The 24,626-nt window shown below is 27.9% G+C and overlaps 1 protein-coding gene across 1 annotated transcript in view; it reads right to left on the bottom strand.

The window, feature by feature from the left end:
- Positions 1 to 22,108, bottom strand: part of LOC136980344 (kinesin-like protein KIF3A) — a 28,038-nt gene extending 5,930 nt beyond the window's left edge. The window contains exons 1-14 of the mRNA XM_067276435.1: positions 21,997 to 22,108; positions 20,604 to 20,702; positions 18,333 to 18,501; positions 16,126 to 16,270; positions 13,575 to 13,659; positions 12,451 to 12,556; positions 12,150 to 12,289; positions 11,862 to 12,059; positions 11,572 to 11,746; positions 11,389 to 11,496; positions 8,467 to 8,614; positions 3,611 to 3,791; positions 1,955 to 2,191; positions 1,761 to 1,886 (exon numbers count right to left, since the gene is read on the bottom strand). Coding sequence (XP_067132536.1) covers positions 1,761 to 1,886; positions 1,955 to 2,191; positions 3,611 to 3,791; positions 8,467 to 8,614; positions 11,389 to 11,496; positions 11,572 to 11,746; positions 11,862 to 12,059; positions 12,150 to 12,289; positions 12,451 to 12,556; positions 13,575 to 13,659; positions 16,126 to 16,270; positions 18,333 to 18,501; positions 20,604 to 20,702; positions 21,997 to 22,002 — 1,923 coding nt within the window. The 5' untranslated portion in view covers positions 22,003 to 22,108. The remainder of the gene's footprint in view (positions 1 to 1,760; positions 1,887 to 1,954; positions 2,192 to 3,610; positions 3,792 to 8,466; positions 8,615 to 11,388; positions 11,497 to 11,571; positions 11,747 to 11,861; positions 12,060 to 12,149; positions 12,290 to 12,450; positions 12,557 to 13,574; positions 13,660 to 16,125; positions 16,271 to 18,332; positions 18,502 to 20,603; positions 20,703 to 21,996) is intronic.
- Positions 22,109 to 24,626: the final 2,518 nt, after the last annotated feature.

Raw genomic sequence — 24,626 nt, 5'->3', positions numbered from 1 at the left:
TGGATTACAAATAAGTTATAACATAGCATATAGTAAAGTTTTTTAAGTTATAACATAAAAACTTTACTATCTAATTTATAGAAACAGTAGTCCAATTGGCACTTTATTGCCCAGTCTGGCAATCTGTGTCTGAGAACAGTGACTGTATACCTGTACACCATGTGTAAAGTTACTAGATTTCTATGTCTTCATTAAAGAACACTTAAAATGATTAATACTACATTGCTGCATCTCCCCATTTCACTCAAAGAAGTAAAATTGAATAACTTTTAGTCAATAACTAAACATTCTTTGTATTTTTAGATTTTGATTTAAAAATTAGTTTTTACATTGACCATAAATACACGGTGTCCCAAAAAAATGTATACACACTTGTTTATTAAAATATATTTCATTTTCAAAATGTAATAGAATCTACAGATATTAATTATTTTGTCAATGCCTGTTTTCAAATTGACATCCATTCTGGTCTATGCACTGCTGACAATGCGAAACAATGGAATTGCAAACATCATGAAACATTTCATTTGGCATTTGTGCACATTTTCTTGTTTAATGGCTGCTCTCAATTCAACAACTGTTGCAGGTTTCATAGCATAAACTTTGTCTTTTAAGTATCCCTATAAAAAAAGTCTTAAGTGGTGTGTGGTCTGGTGAACGAGGAGGGTATTATAGTATTATACAAAACCCCTTTGTCTAATTCACCTGTTTGGCAAGGTCTTATCAAGATAGGATATAACATTGTGATGGTAGTGTGGGAGTGCCCCATCTTCTAACTTATCTCTAACTCAAGTGATGGTAAGTCACATTGGTGGATCTGTTTGAAACTCCCTCCTAAACTGTCTTTGCAATTCAACTGCGTTTTCACACTTCTAGTAGCATTTCAGAATGAATTTCCTTTGTTCAAAGCTTAGTTTGACTTCCATTATTAATTAGAATGGATTTAAGCTGAAAATAAATAAACATCAATTGAGCTATCAGCTGTTAAAGTGTGTATATATTTTTTGAGACACCCTATATTTGCATATTTTCTTTTAGTTTAGAATTTAAAGTATTTAATGGTAAGCTATAGCTTTTTACAAAAAAGGATATGGATCAATATATAAGGATAGGGATATGTCCATGTAAAAATCCATTACGCATTTACAAAATGCATGCATTAAATATGAAAATGATAGAAAATTATATTCTTTTCATTTCAATAAAGGACAAGGACAGTTTGGCTAAAATAAAACATTGTCCTTTGTAACAAAGAATGGCTGATAACCCTAACCACTTAAAAGTACCATAGTCATACAGATCAGTTATAAAAGGGAAGTGATGATTTCTGATAATTATCTGAGTTAAAAAAAAGTAATCAAAGCAAACAGAGCTATACTCAGTCCTATATGGATAAGTAAAATGTCATATGTATAAGTCATATATTCTTTGTAGCATCCATCGAAGACGTCAGAAAGCTAGAAAACTGATGATTGTCGACCAGAATCAATCACATGACATCTAACATTATGTCAAAGTGCCTGCCCTAATGTACTGCTTTTTACATTACACGTAACTTTTAACATTACAAAAATGAATGTTAAAAATAATGTAAAATAATGTTTATATTAAAAAGTTCAAAATTGCTCAAAAAGACCAATATAAAAGAGTCACATTTATAAAAACTTTTATGATCTAATGAGAATTTGTTTTAGAATAACTCACCATATTACTTAATACTATTACATTATAAGTAATATATACACTAATTAAAATATTACCTCACGATTCCTATCTTTCTCAGAAGACACTGTCTGTTTTCTCATATTATTGCCGGTATATGCTACACACTTTAGCTGCCACTCACCAATATCTTCATTCCAATGAACTGATTGCTCTAGCATGTCCTTTAAATGAAAAATTAAATCATATATGCTAAATAATGAACAAGTTTATTACAACAGAAAATATTTACTTGATATTCTGTTGGAATGAAAGAATCAATTATAAGAGAAGTGAGTCTTAATTCTCGATTTAATTGACGAATATTTTCTAATAAGCCTTCAACTTCTCTTTGGTGTTCCTGCTGCATATCAGCCATTTCTGCTTTAGCACTCATTAACATTGTCCAAACTTTCTTAAGCTTTTTTGTTTTTCCTGCAGCTTCCTCTTGTAAATTTGAATATTTTTCTTCAATATCTAAGCGTTCAGCCTATTATAAAGACCACAGTAATTATTATAGATTATAAGTAACTGCTTTAAAAAATATTACAAATTTATAAAATTTTCACATTATAATATTTACAGAAGACACATGAGACTTTTAATAAATGAATTTTTTGAAAAACTTTTCAATATAACATTAAGAACAGATAAACAAAATGTATATAGTTTATTTGTATGTTCTTAAGTTATTTTCAAAATTTTTTATATTGATTTATTTACATATAACAAAGTATCACTAGTGCATCAAATGTGATAAAGATAAAAATTAAAGTAGAACTATGCTATTAAAAATATTTAAATTGATTAATTTAAGAACAGATTCAATATCATTGTTTAAACATACTGTGATTGTAACATAGTTAACATCTAATATTATATATATTATATTATATTTATGAATATGTCATTTAACAATAAAATGCATCACTTTTGTTCTAAGATAAAATATTATTTCTTTATTATTATAAAGATTTGATGTGAAAATAATATAAAACTTTATGTAATTTAAAGTTTTCAAAATATAAGAAAAGTTTTCAATGATTATGATTTTGGAGGTTGCAGAACATATTAAATTACTTTTAAAAATGAAAAATAATTATATCATTCGATTTCAAGATATTTCTTTTTATTTTAAAAATAATTAATTATATCCTGGGATTTCCCAGGATCCCAGGAAACAGGTCACTTTTTCCCAGAATCCCGTGACAAGCAAAAGACCAGGAAATGAGAAACCCTACTGTTTATCCATTCTTAAATTTTCATCACGTGGAAATGAATGTAGCTGGAATGATTGAATACATGGACAATCTCAATGCATCATGTTTTTGTGAGTATCACATACAGCTTTAAACCCTTATAAAGAACTCTCTAGCTAATATGGAAGCCAACTACTACACATCTACCAGAACTGGTTTTATGTCACCAATGAAAAACTAAAAATTGCAGACGTATGCTAACAACTAGTAGTATCTTAATGGCTGCCAAGACATATGCCCTCATGTAGCAGAATTCAAAAGCATGTTCTGAAAACTTCTGGATATAGCTTATCAGTAAACCACAAATTAGGACACAAATGGAGAAAGGATGACTGCAGGACAGACAAAAATCCCAAGAAAACAGATATTCTGCAGTGGTAAAACTCTAGTAATTTTCAAAATATAAGGCTACTCCCACTTTGAATTATCCAAAATTAGAAAAACGTTCAAATCAAACAGATAACTTTAACATTACATGTAATAAGATAGTAAAGGGAAATTTATAAAATTCAAATTATCCAAAAATTTGTATTAACCAAGTTCAAATTAGCAAAGTTTGATTGTAGAATTTTTCATACTAAATTATTATATTATATTAATGCTTTTAAATTTTCAGTTAAAAAAGGTTTGAAGAAAAACATATTACTTACTTCTTTCTGCTGTAAAGCTTGTCTTAATTCAGCCTCCTTTTGTTTTCTTTCTTCTAATTCTCTTGCACTCTCTTCTAATAGCCTTTCTTGTTCTTCTGCTTTTTCTAACAAATTCTCTCCACCAACTATAATTTTCTTTTCTAATTGTTGAAGTTTTTGAACAAGATTATCATGTTCAAATCTGAAAATTATTTAACCTTTATATCATTCAAAATTCAATATTTTATCTTCTATTTTTTAAAAAATTGTTTCATTCAATTAAAATTATTTAATTGGTAATTTATTAATCTGATTGACTATCATATAAAGTTTGTTAACTTTATTAGAAAGTAATTTTCAATTGATGGAATTTAATAAATTATTACAAAATTTATAATAAAAAATAATAGTAATAGTAAATGTTGCATTTCAATATAAAAAATATATAAATAATCAGCATTTATCCAATATACAAAGTGCTTTTTAGGAAATGTTTTTATCTAAAGTTATTTTTATTATTCATATACGGAAAGTAAGTGTATGTGCATAATGATGTTCTGGATAGAATTTGAATAAAACCTTGAACTAATTAAATTCATGTTACATGTAAGATAAAATACTTTAAATTGTGCATTATTATAAAACATTGGCAAAATGTATTGAAAATATTCTGTGCAAAATTATTGAATATATTGCTTAGGAAATTATTATATGCTGTTTATATAAAAACAAAGTATTTGACATTAAGAAAATATGATTTAAAAAAACTAGTTATTTAAATTATTTCATGTAATTTTTCAAAACACTTTTTATCTGGAAAGAGTAATCTTAATATTTGGAATGGTATAATCTTAAATGAGGTTAGGAAAATGATTAAAGTTAAGTTTTAATCTATGAAAAAACTTTACAGTTTTTTTATCAACTATTCTTATTAGTACATTTAAGAATCTACCATTGAAAAAATTATTGTAGTATTTTTTATCTGAACTGTATAATGTACTAGAATAGCATTTATAGAATATCTATATGTACTAACCAAGTAACTAAGTCTAATTAACTGGTATTTCTTTAGTGCTAGTGCTATAATAAGAATGATTAAACTAACAAATTTGCTCTAAAACTAAGTAATTAGGCCATTTATGTTGTAATAATATAAATAATTAGAAATTAAATTACATTAATTAAAGAATTTAGAAAATTTTGGAAGATATTCATTCTTATTATAGTTTAAAAATAATCCAATTAATTAAGTTTGGTTGATTAAGAAACTTGAACTTAGTTTACATTATTATTATATTGTAAATACAATTATTTATCTATTATAAATGATAAATCTTCAAATAATCTGTATTAGACAGATACCTTGTATTTGGTCACAAATAACATTTAAACCTATATTAAATATATATTAAAGTTCAACTCCTTAATTAACTGATAAAAAACAAGATATAAAATCATATTCAAGCATAATTGGCAATTTTTTATTAATTGTAATGAGCAATTATTTATTGTGACTGTGTCACAATACTGGGCTGCAATTTTTAATTTATTTAATTTAAAAATATGCTCTCTCCACCTCAAATTAGTAGTGGCTTGCCCCCATATATCTTGCTTTTTTTCTTTAACAATAGAGTCATGCCAGTCATCTATCTAACACCTTTCAGGGAAAAATTTTTGAACTGAAATAACGTGACTTCTGGTTTGCATCAGAAGTTCTAATATAAGTTAATCCTGCTCTTAAGGTTTCCATATCTGGACTCATCTTTCAATATACTCTAACTAACTCTATACTTGAGATTAAGGAAAGACAGATGGACTGATGACAGTGGGAATTTATAGGTCTACAATTTTTTCAAATTGCAGCCCAATAATTTTATCTCTTTTTTCTAATTATTAAATTATACACAAAAATTTATCTTTACTATTATTAGCTTTGTTGAACATATGAAAGACAATTGATTTATTACAAGTTAGTTAACCCAGTACATTAAAAGTTAGCTAATCTAAAAGTACATTAAATTTAATTTAATCTACAAGACCAGAAAGGTTCCAGATTACCAAAAATCCCTAAAGGTACTAGAGGTTTTTCTATTTTTGCAAAATTCAATAAGTTATATGTAATCCAAAAGTTGTAGGCATTGTTGCACATTCTGTAAACAAATCAGAGGCACACAGCACTTGCTGCTACATGCTTTGTTTATACATATTCTTTAATCTGTCTGGAGATAATATAATGTATTTCATGACTTCACTGTGTTAAGATTTATTAAAAATGCTTGCAAAAATGCTAATGAACCTGTTATTGCTTGGGGTCTTTTGTGCATCACATGTCAAAACAAATTCCACTGTCTAGCATGCTGGATTATTTATTAGCTACTATTCAGCAGGTACCTGATACAGTGGAAGTTGATAATTATATTACAACTTCTACTGTAATATAATTATCATTGATTTACAATTTGAGATTTAATTTTTGAAATATTATACAAATACAATAACAATTAAATACGAATGTAATTAATAATAAAGATATCACAATTTTTATTTTAGACAAATTATATGTACTTTTCAGCAAAGACTAAGATATTTATTGATATTTAAATTTTACTAGTAGTATTGTGATAGTACCTGTGATATTTAAATTTTAGATAATTATATAGGAGAGTTTTATATATGCAAAATTATTATTTAATAATATTGCTATTTTCCAGTTTCTTGCTATAAGATAGTGGTTCCCAAACATTTTTGATTTTCAGCCCTTGCTAAATCCAGATTTTCCCAAGGCACCGTATGTCAAAATCTAACAAGTACAATTTGCAAAATAGCAAAATAGCCAATATTTTTTACAATTAAAGGATTAAGACATTAAGTAAAAAATAAAAAATAAAACATGTATTTAAGATAACAAAAAAATGTGATTGAACAAATTCAATTAATTATAATTAGTGGGATGGATGAGCCTGTTGATTATTGCACACTTTCTCAAATCTTGGGATCAAACTGGACACAGTCACCCTCATTTCCTTCTCCACATTGATTTTTCTGCAATGCTTAAGTTTTTATCACAGCTACAAGCTTGGCTTTGCACAAAAAAGAAACTGCAAATAGAAAAGGGATGTTCATCTTTTATTGATATCAAAAATTCAGTTAATTCCATGCTGTTAAATTTTGTTTTCAACGTATTGTCACAAGACAACTCAATAAGATTCTCTTTGTCTGCAGCAGTAAATTCAGATGGAGCACTGGCATTAAACAGATCTTGAATCCATGCAAATTTATCAATATGATCATTTTGAAAATATTTCTCAAACCAGGTGATAAGCTGTGTAGATTTCATACCTCAAGAGAAATCAACTCCATTGGAGGTCAAAAATTGTTACAACAAGGGGAATCATTCTTTTCTTCCATCTTCATTTATTTTACTTTTCCATAGTTTAAATTTTTTTTTATAAAAGCTGATATTTTCTCAATCCACTTTAAAAGTTGCATGTTGTTTCCCTGAAGGCATTCAGAGCATTCAGTTTTTCAAAAATATCATATAAGTATGCTAGTATTACAAAAAAATCTTCATTCACAAAATTTTCACTATACTTGTGGTTTTCCTCTTCAAGAAAAATATAAATTTCTTGTTGCAGTTCAAATGTACGAGACAAAACATTACCTCGAGAGGGCCATTGCTCTCTTGTGGTAATGCTTTGTACTTTCTCGAAGTGCTGTAGTATAACAAAGATGTGTGCTCAAAACCCATATCCTCACAATTTTTTGAATTCTTGCCTTTAATGGTTGAGTTTTTATAAAGTTTACTGTATTTACTACATATTCTAAGGCCTGTTCAATGTAGTGCTCAGATATTTTGATGCAAGTGCTTCCCTGTGAAAGACCCTAATGCACTGTGGACACAATGGGTCCACAGTGCATTAGGGTCTTTGCTTTGAAAAAGTGCATAGTATGAGCACCATTAGTACAGATACCAATGCATTTGGTCCACTCCAAATTATTTTTGAATATAAAAATATCAAGGATCTCGAACAAGTTGTGAGCCTTAGCACCAACAGTGATACTTTTACAAAAGAGAGTCTTCTACAATATTATTACTATCTATAAACTATACATAGCAAATGAAGTGAGCATCATTATTATTATACGTGTCCCCATCAAGCTGCAACCCAAATTCCTTCCTTTTTATTTTTTCAATTAATTGAACATTGGAGGTCCTTCGTTATGTGCTGTTGGTGACTGACAGTGTTGTTGGGCAAAGGACTTTTGAAAGATGCATCCCAGCCGACTCACCGATCATAATGCTCACCATATCTACAGCAAAGGTAGAATGATATTTTCTGCTATTGTATGAGGCTTTTTACATTTTGCAATTCTGTGTGCCACCTTTATTACTGAGTTAATGATTTGCACCAGGTTGCTAGATGTCGCATCTTATCACATTGAATTGAAAGTGGAAGTAAAATTATGAAAATTTTATAATATTTCACGGTGCCCCTGTGAGGGAGCTGCGGCACACAATTTGGGAACTGTTGCTATAAGATGATGATGTTAATTTATTCAATTTAAATAAACAATTAATTGAGTGATTAATTCAGGGCTTTGGCACATTGTAGGCTATACATTTAGTAGCTAGTTAGCCACAATTATACCTATTATGGATGGGTGTGAACTGTAATGGAATCAATCAGGGGTATGATGGAGGTATAATGCCAATTCAAATAAATAGTTTTTATTTTCAAATTGTCAAAGCTTATTCTTTTTATTGCATGCTGTAACTACAAACTTAATTAAGTGAATTATTTTTGGGCTATAGAAAGAATGACTTATAATAAGAGATTTTTAAAAATTATACAAGTATAAGTTATATTTTAACTTACTGAGCACTTTTTAATTCATCTTCTCTTTTTTGTAATTCTGATGCAATTCGATTTCTTTCTTCTTCTGCTATGTCTTTTTTCTCTGCCAGTATTTTACGATCTGATTCAATTTTAGCTTGAATCTCTCTCATTTTCTCCTCTGATAAACCTGTAAAAAATTTCTTGTGAGTTTTAATTTGTCATTTATTTATTAATAAAATATAAATAAGAAATATAAATTTTATTTAAATCTTTCTATGCTTTTAGCTCTTATACATCATAAAATGCTCAACCATAAAACACACATGTAATAATGACTATGGATTTATAAATATATAAATAATAAAAGTTTAACAATCATAAATTCTTTTTACATTTAAAACTTTATGTAATTTCATAATAAATAAAATTTCATGTTTTTTTAGAAAATAAAGAAAAAATAAGTAAAGATAAAACAATTAAGATGTATTCAGGGATGCAATCATCAATAATTTAAGATTCAAAATTGTATGTTTAAACTTCAAATGTGTATACAGTGGAACCTCACTTAACGAGCACCCTCGCACAACGAGTATTTGATGAGCAAAACAATTTGGAACATAATGAGCAAAACAAATTGTAAAAATTTACCTCGCTTAATGAGCGATATTTCGCATAACGAGTGATGAGGAGAGGGGAAGTCCCGAATTGTGCGCATGTGGCATGCTCCATCAGTCTATGTTTAGTACTCGTTCCGCTAGCATCTTAGTGTTGCTTGTGATCACATATTTTTCCAAACTTGTGTTCACACATATTACTTATAAACATCAACAACCAAAGCCTGTTATATAATAAACATGCCAAACGATATGCAAAATTCTTGGGTCATTAAATTTAACGACCGATTCCAAATTAAATTTTAGAAATGTCTGAATTAAAAATTAACTATTTATAATTATTAAATTTAATACGAGATGGAAACATAACTGCCTACCTCTAGTAAAATTAATTAATTTCTAATATTTAATTATAGCCTTTATATAACCCAAGAATTGGGCATATCATTTGGAGTGTTTATCAAACATATTAGCTGCGATTTTTTTTGTTTCTGCAGCTCGAATTCTCATTCCAGGATGGTTCATTCTAGACTAGAAGAAAAGGTGATGATGATTCATGCTCCTTAACAGTGTATATTGTACAATTTTTTTAAAAAAATAAACGTTATACATAAAACATTTGAGCATTTTTTCGGCGTGGAACACATTATTGTATTTTACATTAATTTCTATGGGAAAAATTGTTTCGCTTAATGAGTGTTTCGCATTATGAGTAAGACTCTGGAACAAATTATGCTCGTTAAGCAAGGTTCCACTGTACTATAAAATACATTTCCTATAAGAACTGATTAGTCCAAAGCAATACTCACCTTGTCAAACACTTTTATTTTATAAACTGCTGTTAAATAGCAATAGACAAGTTTCAGGATCATTTATTTCCTTTTTAGTATGGCTGCAAGTATATACAGTGGAACCTGGTTAACTCAAATTAGTCAGGGAAAAAATTCAGACTTTGAGTTAAAAAGTTTTGAATTATGGAGGTTTGGCTAAAAATTAAGAACTTGTGCATTGGTTTATTGGTGATCCATAACAAACTATCCATACAATATTTCTGTGGGTCTTATTGGGTAGAATGATTATGTCAATGTTAATTTCATGGTGTTGTTCAGAAACTCAAAAATACTTAACTGAATGATTAAATACATTACTGAGAAATGGTTGATCCATTGACTTCTAAGTATTTAATAAGGATTTTTTTAATTGTGATATTTTGCTCCTGGAATTGATCTGGTTTTTATTTTTTTTTAATCACAAACATACCACTCTTCATGACTGTTATATTTTTAAAATTAATTTATCAAAAGTTCATTTATTTATTACATCAGCTAGTTGGAGAAATCCATCAGTAATCAAATAAAACAAAAAACATGTTTGAAAAAAAAAAACAGGTTCAAATGGAAGTTATAGTATCTAGGTTATCATCCCACCTGCTGTCACATAACACTATGTTTATTTTTAGTTGTACATGGTTCCTGCACCTTATAGAAAGTTATTAGTTTTATTTAATAAAATTAATTTTAATTATTTTATTTAAAATTCCAGGGAATTTATGAAAATACTGTATCAAAACCCATTCAAGTTAAACAGTTCAACAAATTTGAGTTAACCAGTTTGACTAACATGTAGATCTCTATGCTAGACAATCAGGGAAAGAAAATGACTTTGGGTAAATATGATTTCAATTTATCCCAGTTCAAGTTAACCAGGTTCCACCATATATATTTTTTATTAATACACTTCTTAATCTTTGTTATACACTTAAAATAAAGATCAATTTTCTACTTACAATCTTACATTGTCCTTATCATTTTGACAAGACAAATACTGTTTTAGACTAAACAGTTCTTATAGAAATTAAATTAATTATTGCTATATTTCCATGAATATAAGAGTATTCTTATAGACAAGACTGAATCAACAATATATTTTGCAAAGTATTGAAAAAAACTCGAAATTTTAAAAAGTTTTTATTGTATTGGAAGCATTTTTTCATTTTGGCTTTTTATTTTTAATAATGGTTGCCACAGAAATGCCACTGAATAGATACTGTATACATTTTAATTTACACTGAGCAATGTTCCTATAAGCCATTTGGCTTATAGAAGCATTGCTGCAGTGGCACAAATCAAAGTGCAGTGGCAGTGGCTTTTATATATGAGGTATGTTTCAAAAATGCAATTTTCATAAATAAGAGCATATTCTTATTTGCATAGAAATATATTTGAAATAAGAGTTCAACAAGTTTATTATTATTGCATTATATTATATATAATTATATAATTTTTTACTGTTTTAATCATTTTAAGGAAATTTATTATATAAAATGTTATTGAAATAATAAAAATACCTTTCTTTCTTCTAGTCTTTTGCTTCTTATCCTTTTTCATGCCTTCTTCATCTTCAGGAGTACTATCTTCAGCACTACTACCTTCCAACGATTCACTTCCATCACTTCCTTTAACAAAATAAATTTAAGGATAGAATCAAAAGATTTTAGAAATATTTACAGAATTTAAACAATTTCAAATACCTTCTGCTAACTGCTTTTTCAATTCTTCTATTTCACTTTGAAGTTGTCGTAACAAAGCATCCTTTGGATCTTCATTAATTCGAGCCTTATTTTTTATATTCTTTGCACGGTTTGCATATCTCAAAGTACTAATGCTTTCATCATAATTATATTCAGCAGGACCAATATTTGCACACTAACAAAATAAATTAGTTTTGCTCATTCATTCTACAAAGTCCTCAGTTTTATATGTTTAAAACAATCATACAGAACATATAAATATTTTAAATTTTGATAAATTTTTGAAATACCATTAATGTTTTGGAATTTCCACCAAGAGAATCCTGTAGTAGTCTAGTGAGTTTAGAATTACGATATGGTACGTGAGTACTCTTTCCATCAACTAAAGCAGAGATGACATTACCTAAAGTAGATAGGGAAAGATTAATTTTTGTTGCTTCTTTAAGGCGCAATCCTGATGCTCCAGTTTTACTTTGACGTTCTGAGCCCTATTAAAATAAAATTTTGAAATATTGTAAATATTTTAATAATTGAGTATGTGACAATTTTCAAATTAAGCATTATGAATATATACTAACTGCTAAATCTACTAAATGTAGTTTTCCCATTCTAACATGTTGTTGGCCATCCAATCCTTTTTCACTACATTCAACTGTTATAGTAAAAATCGCATGAGATCTTGAACTATGTGCATTCATATTTGTTTCTCCAACAGCACCTAAAAAATTAATTTCTAAATTATAAATGAAAGTAGACTAAAAAAATTTATGATCTATTCTTGTTATAGTTCTAGATCTTTGGTAAATACTGAATATATATACATGATTTGTTATTTTACATGTTTATAAATAAAATATTATTATAAATAAAAAATCTTACGGTTTTTATTGCCCAAAGTCATAATTCGATCCAATTCATCTGCAGTATTTACAACATAAGCAGAAAGATCTTTCACATATACACCAACATCTGGTCTTTCTTTTACCTTTTCATGACAAGAAAAAGATATTAATAAACCTTTTCACTTCATACAGTTTGTTATCTAATAAAATTTAAATTAAAATAGCTCTAAAGCTCTAAATTTTGATAATTCATTGTTCTAAATCTTTTAATATACAATTTATTAGCTATATATGCTTTAAAATATGCTATCTATAAGAATTCCATAATAACATTGCTGCAAATTAATGTTTACAGCAAAAATGTTTACAGCTTTTCCTTTAGTTTTTATGTTGAATGTTAAAGTCTATAATAACATCCAACCTAGAACAATACAGATTAAATTCAATAAAGATAATTTTGCACTTTCAATGTTTAAAAACCTACAAAAAAAACTTAAATTTAAACAATTCATGTCTTTTAAATACTTAAATTGATAAAATAAATTTATCCATTATTTACATAATAGATAATATATATTTCTAATAATTATTTGTATTTTTTCCCAAGAAAAGTAAATGATGAATGTATGAAATGTCAGTATTATAGAATCACAACAAAAATCATCTAATTTATCACAATTTATCAATATTAATCATGATTTTTAAATGATCAATAAAATGTTCAGCTCCTTTAACAATTAATTTCAATTCAGAATATATGTATACAAAATGCTAAATTTCTGTTTTTCTTCTCAGGATAATATTTAACATGCATGTCACCATTGGGGGGGTCTAATGGGTCTGTGACCCGTTTTCCCACCCTGTAGGATTATAATACATCATAAAGTTGGGCTGTGGGTTTGTTCATTGAAAGAACAAACCCAGAGCCCAACTTTTGTTCTTTCAATTAATTAATTGAAAGAACAAATATTAATTAATCATTTTAAATAATAACTATCATCCTCTCAATTTTAAAATTAGGTTTTTAAAAATAATTTTTGTGACTAAATAAATAACTAATCTAAATGATTCAAAAATAAAACATATATTTATAAAAATAATCATTCATACATATCTTTAAATACAATTTATATTAAAAATATTTTTATTATTAATACTTACTTCTAATCTCACATTTTGATCTTTTCCTAATAAGTCCCTAACTTCTTCATTATAAATTTCTAGATAAGAGACCCTTACCAAAAATCTAAATTGTAAAATTTAAGCAATTCTTAATCATTTAAAATATAAAATTATATCATATGCTTTAGCATTTATAATCAATTTGTTATCAATAATAAAATACAACTTTTATAAATTAAAAAAAAATATAGGGTACTTCATACTATGAAAGGCTCTAACTCAGCGGTTCCCAACCTGTGGTCTGCAAGAGCTAAAATATGGTCTGCGAAAGATTTAAAACTTTTATTAGTTTTAAATTATTATTCCCACATTGATACAAACTGAATTTAATTTTTACTAAAAATGTTATGTTTTCTATTATAATAGTACTGTTAAAGCATGTTACTTTTGAGTTTAACAATTACTTATGTTAAAAGTTTTGATTAAAGTTTATTTTTAGATTGACACAGTTTATTTTTCTTAAACCTTGTGGTCCCTGCTAACAACAATGAAATCAAAGTGGTCCCTGGTCAAAAAAAGGTTGGGAACCGCTGCTCTAACTTCAAATGCTAAATTTGAGAGAAATTTGACCAGTAGATCTTCTATAGATCTCTACAATTTTGTATTCTTTTAAACTACAGCAAACCAAATAAATAATAAACAACAGATTTGTTGAAGAACTTGTATACAAATATTTGTGTGATACTGTGTATCTAGGAAATGTCAAGCAAATGCATACTTATGTGAAATCTCTTAAAATGTTGATTATATGTAATTTTGATTGTGCCATAAATTATGTCTTAGTCAAACTAAAAAAATTGCAACTACTTCTGTTCTATTTCAACAAAATCAAAAATACAATTGTTAAATGAAAAATAACCATTTTAATAGTAAATTGGACTCTTTAAATGAAAAGGATATACCTCATTTGGTAGTGTAAAGTCTTCCAAAATAGTAAGAAAAAAAAAAAAATTATAAATATGCATAACTTTGAAACAGTTTAAAAAATTGAACTGAAATCAAAACAGAATAATGATAGTCACATAAGTTATCAATAACTGAAATATTAAAACAATCCAAGTAGCCCCAATCAAAATTTTAAAAAAAATTTTTGAGTGGGGCTAATTGGCTCTGATGTTTTCATGGAGAGAGCATGGACTGCTTTATTGCAACTAGAATGATATCTGTTGTTGGGAATTGTTAAACCTTGTCAAGGTTTCTTTAGTTTCTAGAGTAAGTCAAAATCACAGGAGAGATGTTGGGTGAATAGGGTAGACACTAAATGTTCCCCCAACTTCATTCCTGCAGCAGTGTTGTTACCATACCAGCAATATGGCCACAACCATTGTTGTGTAAGTAGTTCTTGTGCAAATGCAGGTTGTAAGTGATGTTCAAGGAGTTTCTTATATGAGATTAATTCTCATTAATTACTTTAGCTGAAATAGAATGGTCCATGCACTCTGTCAATGGAGTATAGAGCCTGCCAGAAATTTGGTAATAGGTATTAGACGTGGTTTAGACTATTTGAAGTGCCTGCAAAAACTTTGATAACTTTCAACTTAATCCTCATATTTCAGAATTTGTAATAAATGTAATTGAATATAATAGATTTAACATATAAAAGATAAAACTACTACTTTAACATAAAATTATTAATAACCTACATTCATAAAAAATTAATGCAATGCATAATACACATAAATGTATGAACAATTTTATAGATTAACTAGCTGACCTGGCCACGCGTTGTTGTGGCTCAAAATGTATCTATTATAAATGTATAACACTTCCCCTGTGGGGGAAATTTCAAAAAATCCCTTCTTAGTGTACATTCTCGTGACGTACCCTATTAAAACGCAATCAAAAACGCATCTAAAATAGTATAATAAAAGCCGAGTTCTTCACAGTAAGCCTTAATCCCGTCACTTTTCCCGCTGGGGAATATCGAAAAATCCCTTTTTAGTGTATATTCTGTTGACGTAACCTATTAAAACGCAATTAAAAACGCAAAAAACCACATGTAAAATAGTATAATAGAAGCCGAGTTCTTCACAGTAAGCCTTAATCCCGTCCATCTCCCCCCACTGGGGGGAATTTTGACAATGTATATTATATAAAAACACGTGCGTATTCGAATGCAACGTTGTGTCAAAATTTCAAAGGAATCAGTAGGAACAAACGAATGTTATATTTTATTTATATAGATAGATAGAAAATGATCTGCTTCAGTCCATTCTCACAGAAAAGCATAATGCCTCACAGAAAAGCAAACTTAGGTCGTCGGAAGTTAGCGCCATCTGTTGGACATAAAAGCCTTAATCCATATATAAATATATTTTTGGAAGGGGGAAATGGTGTAGGGGTATGAAAAATAGATAGTAGCCGATTCTCAGACCTACTGAATATGCATATAAAATTTGGTAAAAATCGGTAAAGCCGTTTCGGAGGAGTAAGGTAACTAACATTGTGACATGAGAATTTTATATATAAGATTATTTGATAAAGAAACATATGGTATAACAATGATTAATATTTCTAATTAAAAATTTACGTTTTATCATCTTCTGCTTTTGCAATATGACCAAAGATATGTGCAAAAGAATTTGGAATAATTCCTTTCAATTCTGGTACTGAACGAACTCCTTCCATTGTAAATGTTTTTCCAGTTCCTGTTTGTCCATAAGCAAATATTGTTCCTAAATAAAGATTGAATGGTATATGTTAATTTTGAAATAAAGTATAAATTCAATAATTTTAATTACAGTCTTCATTCAATAAACAGAAGTTTAAGAAACCCATTTATAATTAAACTGAAAAAGTATAAGTAGATGTTTTCTTTCTATTTTATCATATGTCAGAATGTCAGAACTTTTGTCTTTTTTTATTATCATCATTTGAAATATTTTCAAGCAAACTACAGATATTTAGAATACAATATTATAATTAATTTATAACAAATTAAATATAAATCAAACAAAGTCATTTTTTTATTTTTTTAAGTACAATTACATGAGTTTTTCAAACCATTTAGAAACTTAGATATTTGTATTGGAATATAATATCTATCTAAATTTTTATATAAATGATATTATGAATAAAGTAATTAAAAAAAAAAGTATTTCTTAAAAAATCATAACATTAATATTCCACATCATGTATGGAGAAAAAACATAATACTAAAAATAAAAATAAAAATTCAGTATTTATAAAATTAATATTTTACAGTTGATCTGTTATACAGACAAAAAGAAGGTTTGTAATAAAAGTAGTTATAAAAATTTTTATAACTGCTTTTATTATAAACATTCCAAAAATTTTAAGAATTTTCAAAATTTTAAATTATTTTCTCTTGCAATCTGAATATATTAAAACAATATATCAAATAAATTTAAATAATGTTAATTAATACAAAATTAGAAAAAAATTATTACTCTATTTTTAATAGCTACATTTTTTAAAATTAAATAATTGCTTTAAAATATTTATAATGCTAATAAAATAACAAAATTGCATAATTGGTTTTTATTTTTATTTCATAATTTAGTTATTAATGTAAAAGTATAATATACTTAAATTTTAGAGAAAACTTTTCAAAATAAAAACAGTCTGAAAGAAAATCTGAATAAAATGGAAACCTGCCTATACAAAACACTTTGGAATAAAGCAATTTCCTATATTAGATTTTACTATAGGCCAGAAAACTAACACAGAAAAAAAGATATTTGGGTACAAAGAACTTAATTTAACCTGAAAAAAGTAAAAAATCAAGATTTCACTAGTTAATGAATAAGTAAAATTGCCTACAAATATAAAAATCACTGCAGAGCACAACAAATTGTATTTTGAGAATAATTCTGAAACTTTACAAAGAAATGAAGTTCATATGATGAGGAGACGTACAGACACAGAATCTTTGTTAATATTAATCTTTGTTAGTTATTATTATTTAAATTAGTTAACCAGAGGAAGAATCAAATACTTTCAAAAATCAAGTGAGTTTCTGAGAACAGAGTTATCAATGACAAGCACTAAATGTAATTTTTTGGAAACAACAAGAACAAGGTAACACAATGCTGCAAATTTGTATTGTTTGGGATAGTTAGTAACTAATAGTATCAAGTATTCTATTTGCTAACAAGTTGATTAATGCTGTTGGTAATGACAGAAATTGAAGTTAATGATTAATTAGAATATTAAAATTCCTCAAGATGTCAGATCACATATGAATTCAGTCTCTATATTACTGTAATGTGATTAGAATTTATGGCAGAATGAGACGCTAGTTCTTATTACTTCAATTAGATTGTTCACTGTTGTGTGAGTACATAAGGATCATATCCAAGAACTATTCAAATGCCTAGCATAGATTTTTGGAAACAATGAGAACTTTTCAGGATCAAATGGCTTTCAATTCTTGCAGTGCAATACTCCCATCTTTAGTAATAAAATTCGGTAAACTTTTGGATTAAACCTAATAATAAATTATTTTTATGTTATATAAAAGAGATTTTGTTATAAAAATGAATGTAATTGTATGACATTGATGTGATGTAGTTTAAATTAAATTTTAAAAAAATACTAAAATCTGTTCAAAGCAAAAAACCTGTAAAAATAGAAAAATAAACTTGGTATAGTGTGATTTTGATTTACACAGGTTTTACTGTATATTTTAAATGATTATACTAAATTCTTATAAAATGAAAGAAAACCATTCCAAATATATATATAATTTGATTTAGCAAGTTAAAAATTACATACCATTATATCCTTCTAATACATTATCAATAATTGGTCTGGCAGCTTGATTATATACATCTAGTTGTTTTGCATCTGGTCCAAATACAGTATCAAATGTGAATCTTTTAGGAGGCTCTCCTTGAGTTCCATTTGGATTCCATACAGTAACCATTCCTTGAACACTATCAACCTATATGTAATCAGAATTTAAAATAAAAAATTACAAAATACAAATGATATTTTTACTTTGTTTCTATACATGATAGACAAATTAAAACTTTAAATCCAAATCTACTACTTTAAATCCAAATCTACGACATTTGATAACTTAATTTGACATTTTCAAATCAAACAATAGAATATTTAATTTCAAGCTATAAACAAGCAAAATAAATTATACATATAATTTATTTTGCTTGTTTTATATACATTTGATTCATTTGATTTTATATTATATCATTGTTTGCATATGCTTATGAAAGCAATATTTTATAAGTTTTAATGAATAAAAATTTATTATTGGCTTAATATCATAAATATATAGTTAACTATGTAACAGATGCAAAATTTTACATATATAAAGAATAGCTTTATTTTAAAATATCTTTGCAAATCTTTTTAATGTACCCATTATATAAAGTGACTTTCTTAGAAATTAAATATAAATATATATTCTTATATATATTCAAAAAAATTAAATATAAAAGTATAAATTTCAAAAAAATCTTGAATATAATTAATAATTAAAGTCTATCAATTACACGAAATATAAATATATATTTTTGCCTTAATCATAAACAATCAACTGTTAAATGCCATTAGGTTTATAATAAATGTATCAACATTTGGACACAACCTTGAGATTCAAGTACAAAAAATGCTATTTATTATGCAAAAATATCATGATTATTTCTTTTTACAGTGTGATCCTTATTTATGAACACTATAATATACAAGAATAAAAGCTAATTTTTTTTCCTCTCTGCTTCTCATTTATGAGACAAAATACTTAATACACTAAGCACCAACTAATATTTTTGTAAACAAACTATCCTAATCATGCTACAAGAATGAATTTCCACATGTTCCAATTAGATAATTCATAGTTTTCTATCTCCATTTTCTTTATTTCATCCAAGTTGTGTCTTTGTTTGCTAGGGGTAGTGCTATTTATTCCAATATGACTATGCAGTTTAGTCAACTTTATCTGCATTATAGATCCTTCTATTAATGTTTACAATTTTAATTAAAAAACTATTTTATTTTATTCTATTTTACTTGTTTTCTGCTTATTGCCTTAACTAATAACTTTTATTTTCTTACCATTAAATAAATTTCTGATAACTTAAATATTTGCTCCTCTCATTTTATATCTGTTCCTTTTAGGTTGGTGAATAATTTAATGAACACCCAGTTTATTTATTTTATTTCATTTAGAATCATTGGTTGATAGGTAAATAGGTTTTGTAGCACTTCAATGTTATTCAGGAAGCAAGGATATAACTGGGTTATACAAGAACAACATAAAAATTTCAACTATAAGAAATAACAGAAAAGCTTCTCTGTTTTTATGAGATTTTGTTTTATGATAAGTTTTCAGGAATGAGTTAAACTTATAAATTGGAATCACATTGTACATACAAAAAAACTACAGCATATTGAGAGGAAATACTTGATACTGAAAATATATATTTGAGAGAAAACATTTTAAAATTCTACAGTATTTCACTATTCTATTTATAATATATATAAAATGATTCTTCAAATAAGAAATTTTTATAAGTAAAATGTCAATATAAAAATTAATTAAATCCTAAATTAAGATTCAAATAATTTTTGATTAATTATGACCATCGTTATTAAAAGTTAGAAATAGATTAATTTCTTATTAACGTCAGTGGAATCACACTTGACGTTTCAAATGCTATTGTCAAACTTCTAGGTTTACAGGACTGAACTCCAACGTACACGTTTTTGCGTTGAAAATGTCAGCTGCAACCTCTCTACTATTATCTGATCAAGTAATCATAGAATTTTTCTTATAGAATTCAATCATTACTACTAATTTAAAGAAAATATACCAAATATATAAATCAATATTTATATAATTTTATATAATAGATAATGTATAGTACTATAAACATCATAATTTCTCATATTCTTTTGCAGTCTTTATTTAAATATCCTTGCATCTTTAAAAATAATTTATGTTATTACATTCATTACGTAATGCTAGTATTATTTAAATATTCCATAAGAAATAAATATTGTGAAAGTATAATGTAAAAGTACCTCTATAATATTTTTATATCCCGCCGCTACTTCTTTTTCACTCATAGGCCGACTCCTCACTACCACCCTTACATTTTCCGAATCTCCAGTTTTTTCTGCCTATAATAAATATCAAATTATTTCTTATATTATATTTTTTTGCTAACACAGATAATGAGATATTTAAACTTCTTAACTAATGAGAAATGCATTTGTCATTCATATAAAATAAATACAATATTCGGCACTATTTTTTATCTATTTGTAAATTATCCATACGAAAGCAGATAATAAACACTACTCTACACTAATTTTATTGTATTAATCAAGATGCATTCTAAGTCTGGTCAAGGTTAATCTTATTTAATCTTTTTAGCTGCAATTTATCTGAAAAAAATTAATAATATAATAAATTTTATTTAAAACAGTATATTTTAAAAATTTCTAATGAACTGATAAATTAAACTTCACCCATTAAAGACATGCTACAGTAAAATGCTGCAATCAAAATTTGTTGAAAACTTTTAGTATTGTTTTAAATATGCTGTTATTTATATATATACATATATTAATTGACAACACAAATGTCTCGATTAGTAATATAAAAATTTAGAATAAAGAAATGCTATTTTTCAAAAGTATTTATTTATTTACTGTTTTGCATACGACCGATAAGAACATGTCTAAAATATAATTGTGAAAATTTTACTCCTTCGTGTTAGGCTTTTCAGTAAGTTGATGCCACTTCATTCAGCAGACTTTTATCAAAGTTAAAAAATTAAATTGTATTATTTTTTCCAAAGTTCAATAAAGAGAAAAATTTAAAAAATCTTCATTATTTATATTTATGTCAGAGAAAAATAAACTTTTTTAACAATATTCGTTTTTTCTCTCTGTAACTAATGAGGATAATACAGTATGATATTGATATTTGTTTATGAGAGTAAATTATTTGTAACTAAAAAACATTTGACATTTCTTTTACTTAATCATGTAATTAACATGTTTAAACAACAAACAATAAATTTATACGTTAGCCTTTTTTCAAATCTGAATGAATGATCAGATAACATGAATATTTGTTAAGTATTTCTGCGTTAATCTGATGTTATTATTAAATTTATTTTTGCTTTGATGTCAATAATTTGCTACAAATAATAAAACTAATGTGTAAAGTGACGTAATCTTGCACTCGAAAATTCCCAAAAATTAGATAACAGATCGAATTTCAATTCATTCTTCTCCTTAAAAGAATAAATAATAATTGTTATTAATATATTGATATGTTACTGGTGAAATTCAAACAAACTAGAAATAAATCATTTATTAAATTAAATTGAAAAAAAGAAAAAAAGGAAAGAAATCCGAGCTTTTCCTAAAATTTATTTAGGTGAACGTAGATAATATTTCTTACCGGCATTTTGTTTTATTTATTTAATTAAGACCGATCACATTGAAAAATCTTTAAAAAACCGCAACATAAATCCTCGGCATCGCCGATCCAAACATTGATCTTTGTATTTGCGCCCTCTGCTTTTTTTCAAAGTACGAAAACGGATATTCGAATTAAAATTATAATTATATTGTTTGCATTTTCTGTCTATTTATTTTTATCAATAAATATTCGACAATTATACGCATTATATTTTTTAAATAATTGTTTATGTATGATCGAATCCGGACTGAGTCGAAAAATTCCCGGCCATAATGGGCTTGTTTAAAGAGGCCCTCTTAGTGCATACAGGGCGAAAAGAATTTAAAAAAAGAAAAAAGATAATTGTTTATATAACATATTGTGGGTTGCACTGTCCATCAGAGGCAGAGTTGAAAAAAACGCGCACGTGCGTGGAAGAAAAAGCAGCATTGGAAATAGGTTTATGTAGAGTACCTAGATATCAGAGTAAGCGGCCGGATGGCCGAGCGGTCAAGGTTAGCAGCCTGCCGCCCTGGGGAACCCGGGATCGAATCCGGACGGGTCGAAAAATCCCCAGGAATTTTTCGGGGGGTGGTCCGTCCGGATATGTCGGTCCCCGTCCCTCACCACCCGGCCGCCCTATTGTAGGCTTGGCCGAACCCATAATGGGCTCGCTATAAGAGGCCCTCTTAGTGCCCACAGGGCGGAAAGAGTTACAAAAAAAAAAAAAAAAAAAAAAAAAATATCAGAGTAGCGACACACGAGTCATCGCCATGTTCTGTCGACTGTCATCACGTGGTCTATGGGTTTACATTAAGAAATGACGATTTTTTTTTACTTTAATAAAGCATTTCATTCGTAAAAATGCTTTATTAAAGTAAAAAAAATCGTCATTTCTTAATGTAAACCCATAGACCACGTGATGACAGTCGACAGAACATGGCGATGACTCGTGTGTCGCTACTCTGATATCTAGGTACTCTAGGTTTATGTATATTTTTTATAGATGAATTAATTTATTCACACAAAATTATTCTTTGGAAGGAAAAATTATTCTTAGTTTTGTTATATTTTACTTATTTATAATTTTTGATTAAGATGCTCTTTCTGTTCCTTGTTCTATATATTCAGTTGTAGGCAACTTTTTTAAAAGTAGTCTGTAGCGGATATCTTCAGTATAAGTTTGAATCAACATGTAGTTCCGGCAGGAGCGAATCCTGACCAAAATTTTTGGGCATGCTGAAAGTTATAATAAGAATAATAGACCTATCTCTCGCACTAAACAATAGAAACGTTATTTGGTGTGAATAAAAAAGTATGGACTATTATAAAGCCCATTATATCTACACCTGAAATATATGAAATTTAATATTATAATGAAAAAGTATTAAAAATTTATGGTGATAATTCAAATTTTGTTGGCCTTTGACACTGGGGTCCAGGGCTTAAGCCCTATTAATATCTTTGTAGATCCGCCCCGTACACAATACATGTATGCTGACTGGGTACTGCAAGCTTTCAATACAATCTGGCCGTGTTAAATACTTCGAATGACGTCATGCGCATGCACTTGTTTGCCGCGGAAAACCTCGACATGAGCAAGCGATCGAGTTCCCACAAGCATCGCACTGACTTAAAATGGCTTGCCGCTAGCTGCCAGTGTAAAAGGAAACACAAATGAAAAAAAGAGTTTACGCGTTAGAATAAATTATTATTGGCATATTTGTTCTCATATAAAAAGTATATTGAAAGACAAAACTTTCTCTTAAGCATGCGGCGCACGCTAAGCAAGCCGAGAGAATTCGCCCCTATACAGTTCCTTCTCTGTGCAAATATAATAAGAATAAAAATTTTTGGCAATGTTTTCGTAAACATATCCTCTGACTTATGTGAGTTCTTAAAAATCCAAGATTAAAAAAAAATCTTTGTGTACGAAATTTTTTTTCGCAGTAGCAAATTATTAGCTTATGGTTTCATCGTTGATCTCTTGATTAATGCCTTTGCCTAGCCCTTTTCATCTACGGCCGGATGGCCGAGCGGTAAAGGTGGCAGCCTACCGCTCTGGGGGACCCGGGATCGAATCCGAACGGGTCGAATAATCCCCAGGAATTTTTCGGGGGGTGGTCCGTTCGGATATGTCGGGCCCCGTCCCTCACCACCCGGTCGCCCCATTGTGGGCCTGGCCGAACCCATAATGGGCCTACTAAAAGAGGCCCTCTTAGTGCCCACAGGGCGGAAAGAGTTAAAAAAAAAAAAGCCCTTTTCATCTGCGAATTTGTAAACGTCTGAAAGCCTATCTTTTAATTTTACTTCTAAATCATCAAAGGTGTTTCTCAGTTTCACAATGATATATTTGCACAAGTATCAAGTGTTATGTGCTTTCTTGGATCGCTTTACTCTTTTTTTTTCTTTTGTGCGTTTGTTTCTATAGCTAAAACTGTACTTGCATATTCTGCCCATCTGATATCTCATAAACATTTTATCAGGGGTGATACTAAATGCACGATTTCATTACTGTCCATCGTTTGCTTGAAGTGTGAGAAACTACTGTACATTTCTGTAGGCAGCACACTGTACATTTGTGTAGGCAGCACACTGTACATTTGTGTAGGCTGCTTAGACGCTGTCGA

The sequence above is a fragment of the Centruroides vittatus genome, unplaced genomic scaffold (genome assembly GCF_030686945.1).
Source record: "Centruroides vittatus isolate TY-2023 unplaced genomic scaffold, ASM3068694v2 contig_694, whole genome shotgun sequence".
In the NCBI taxonomy this organism is placed as follows: Eukaryota; Metazoa; Arthropoda; class Arachnida; order Scorpiones; family Buthidae; genus Centruroides; species Centruroides vittatus.
Note: the sequence above shows the minus strand (reverse complement) of the source record. Positions and strands in the feature narration are given on the sequence as shown.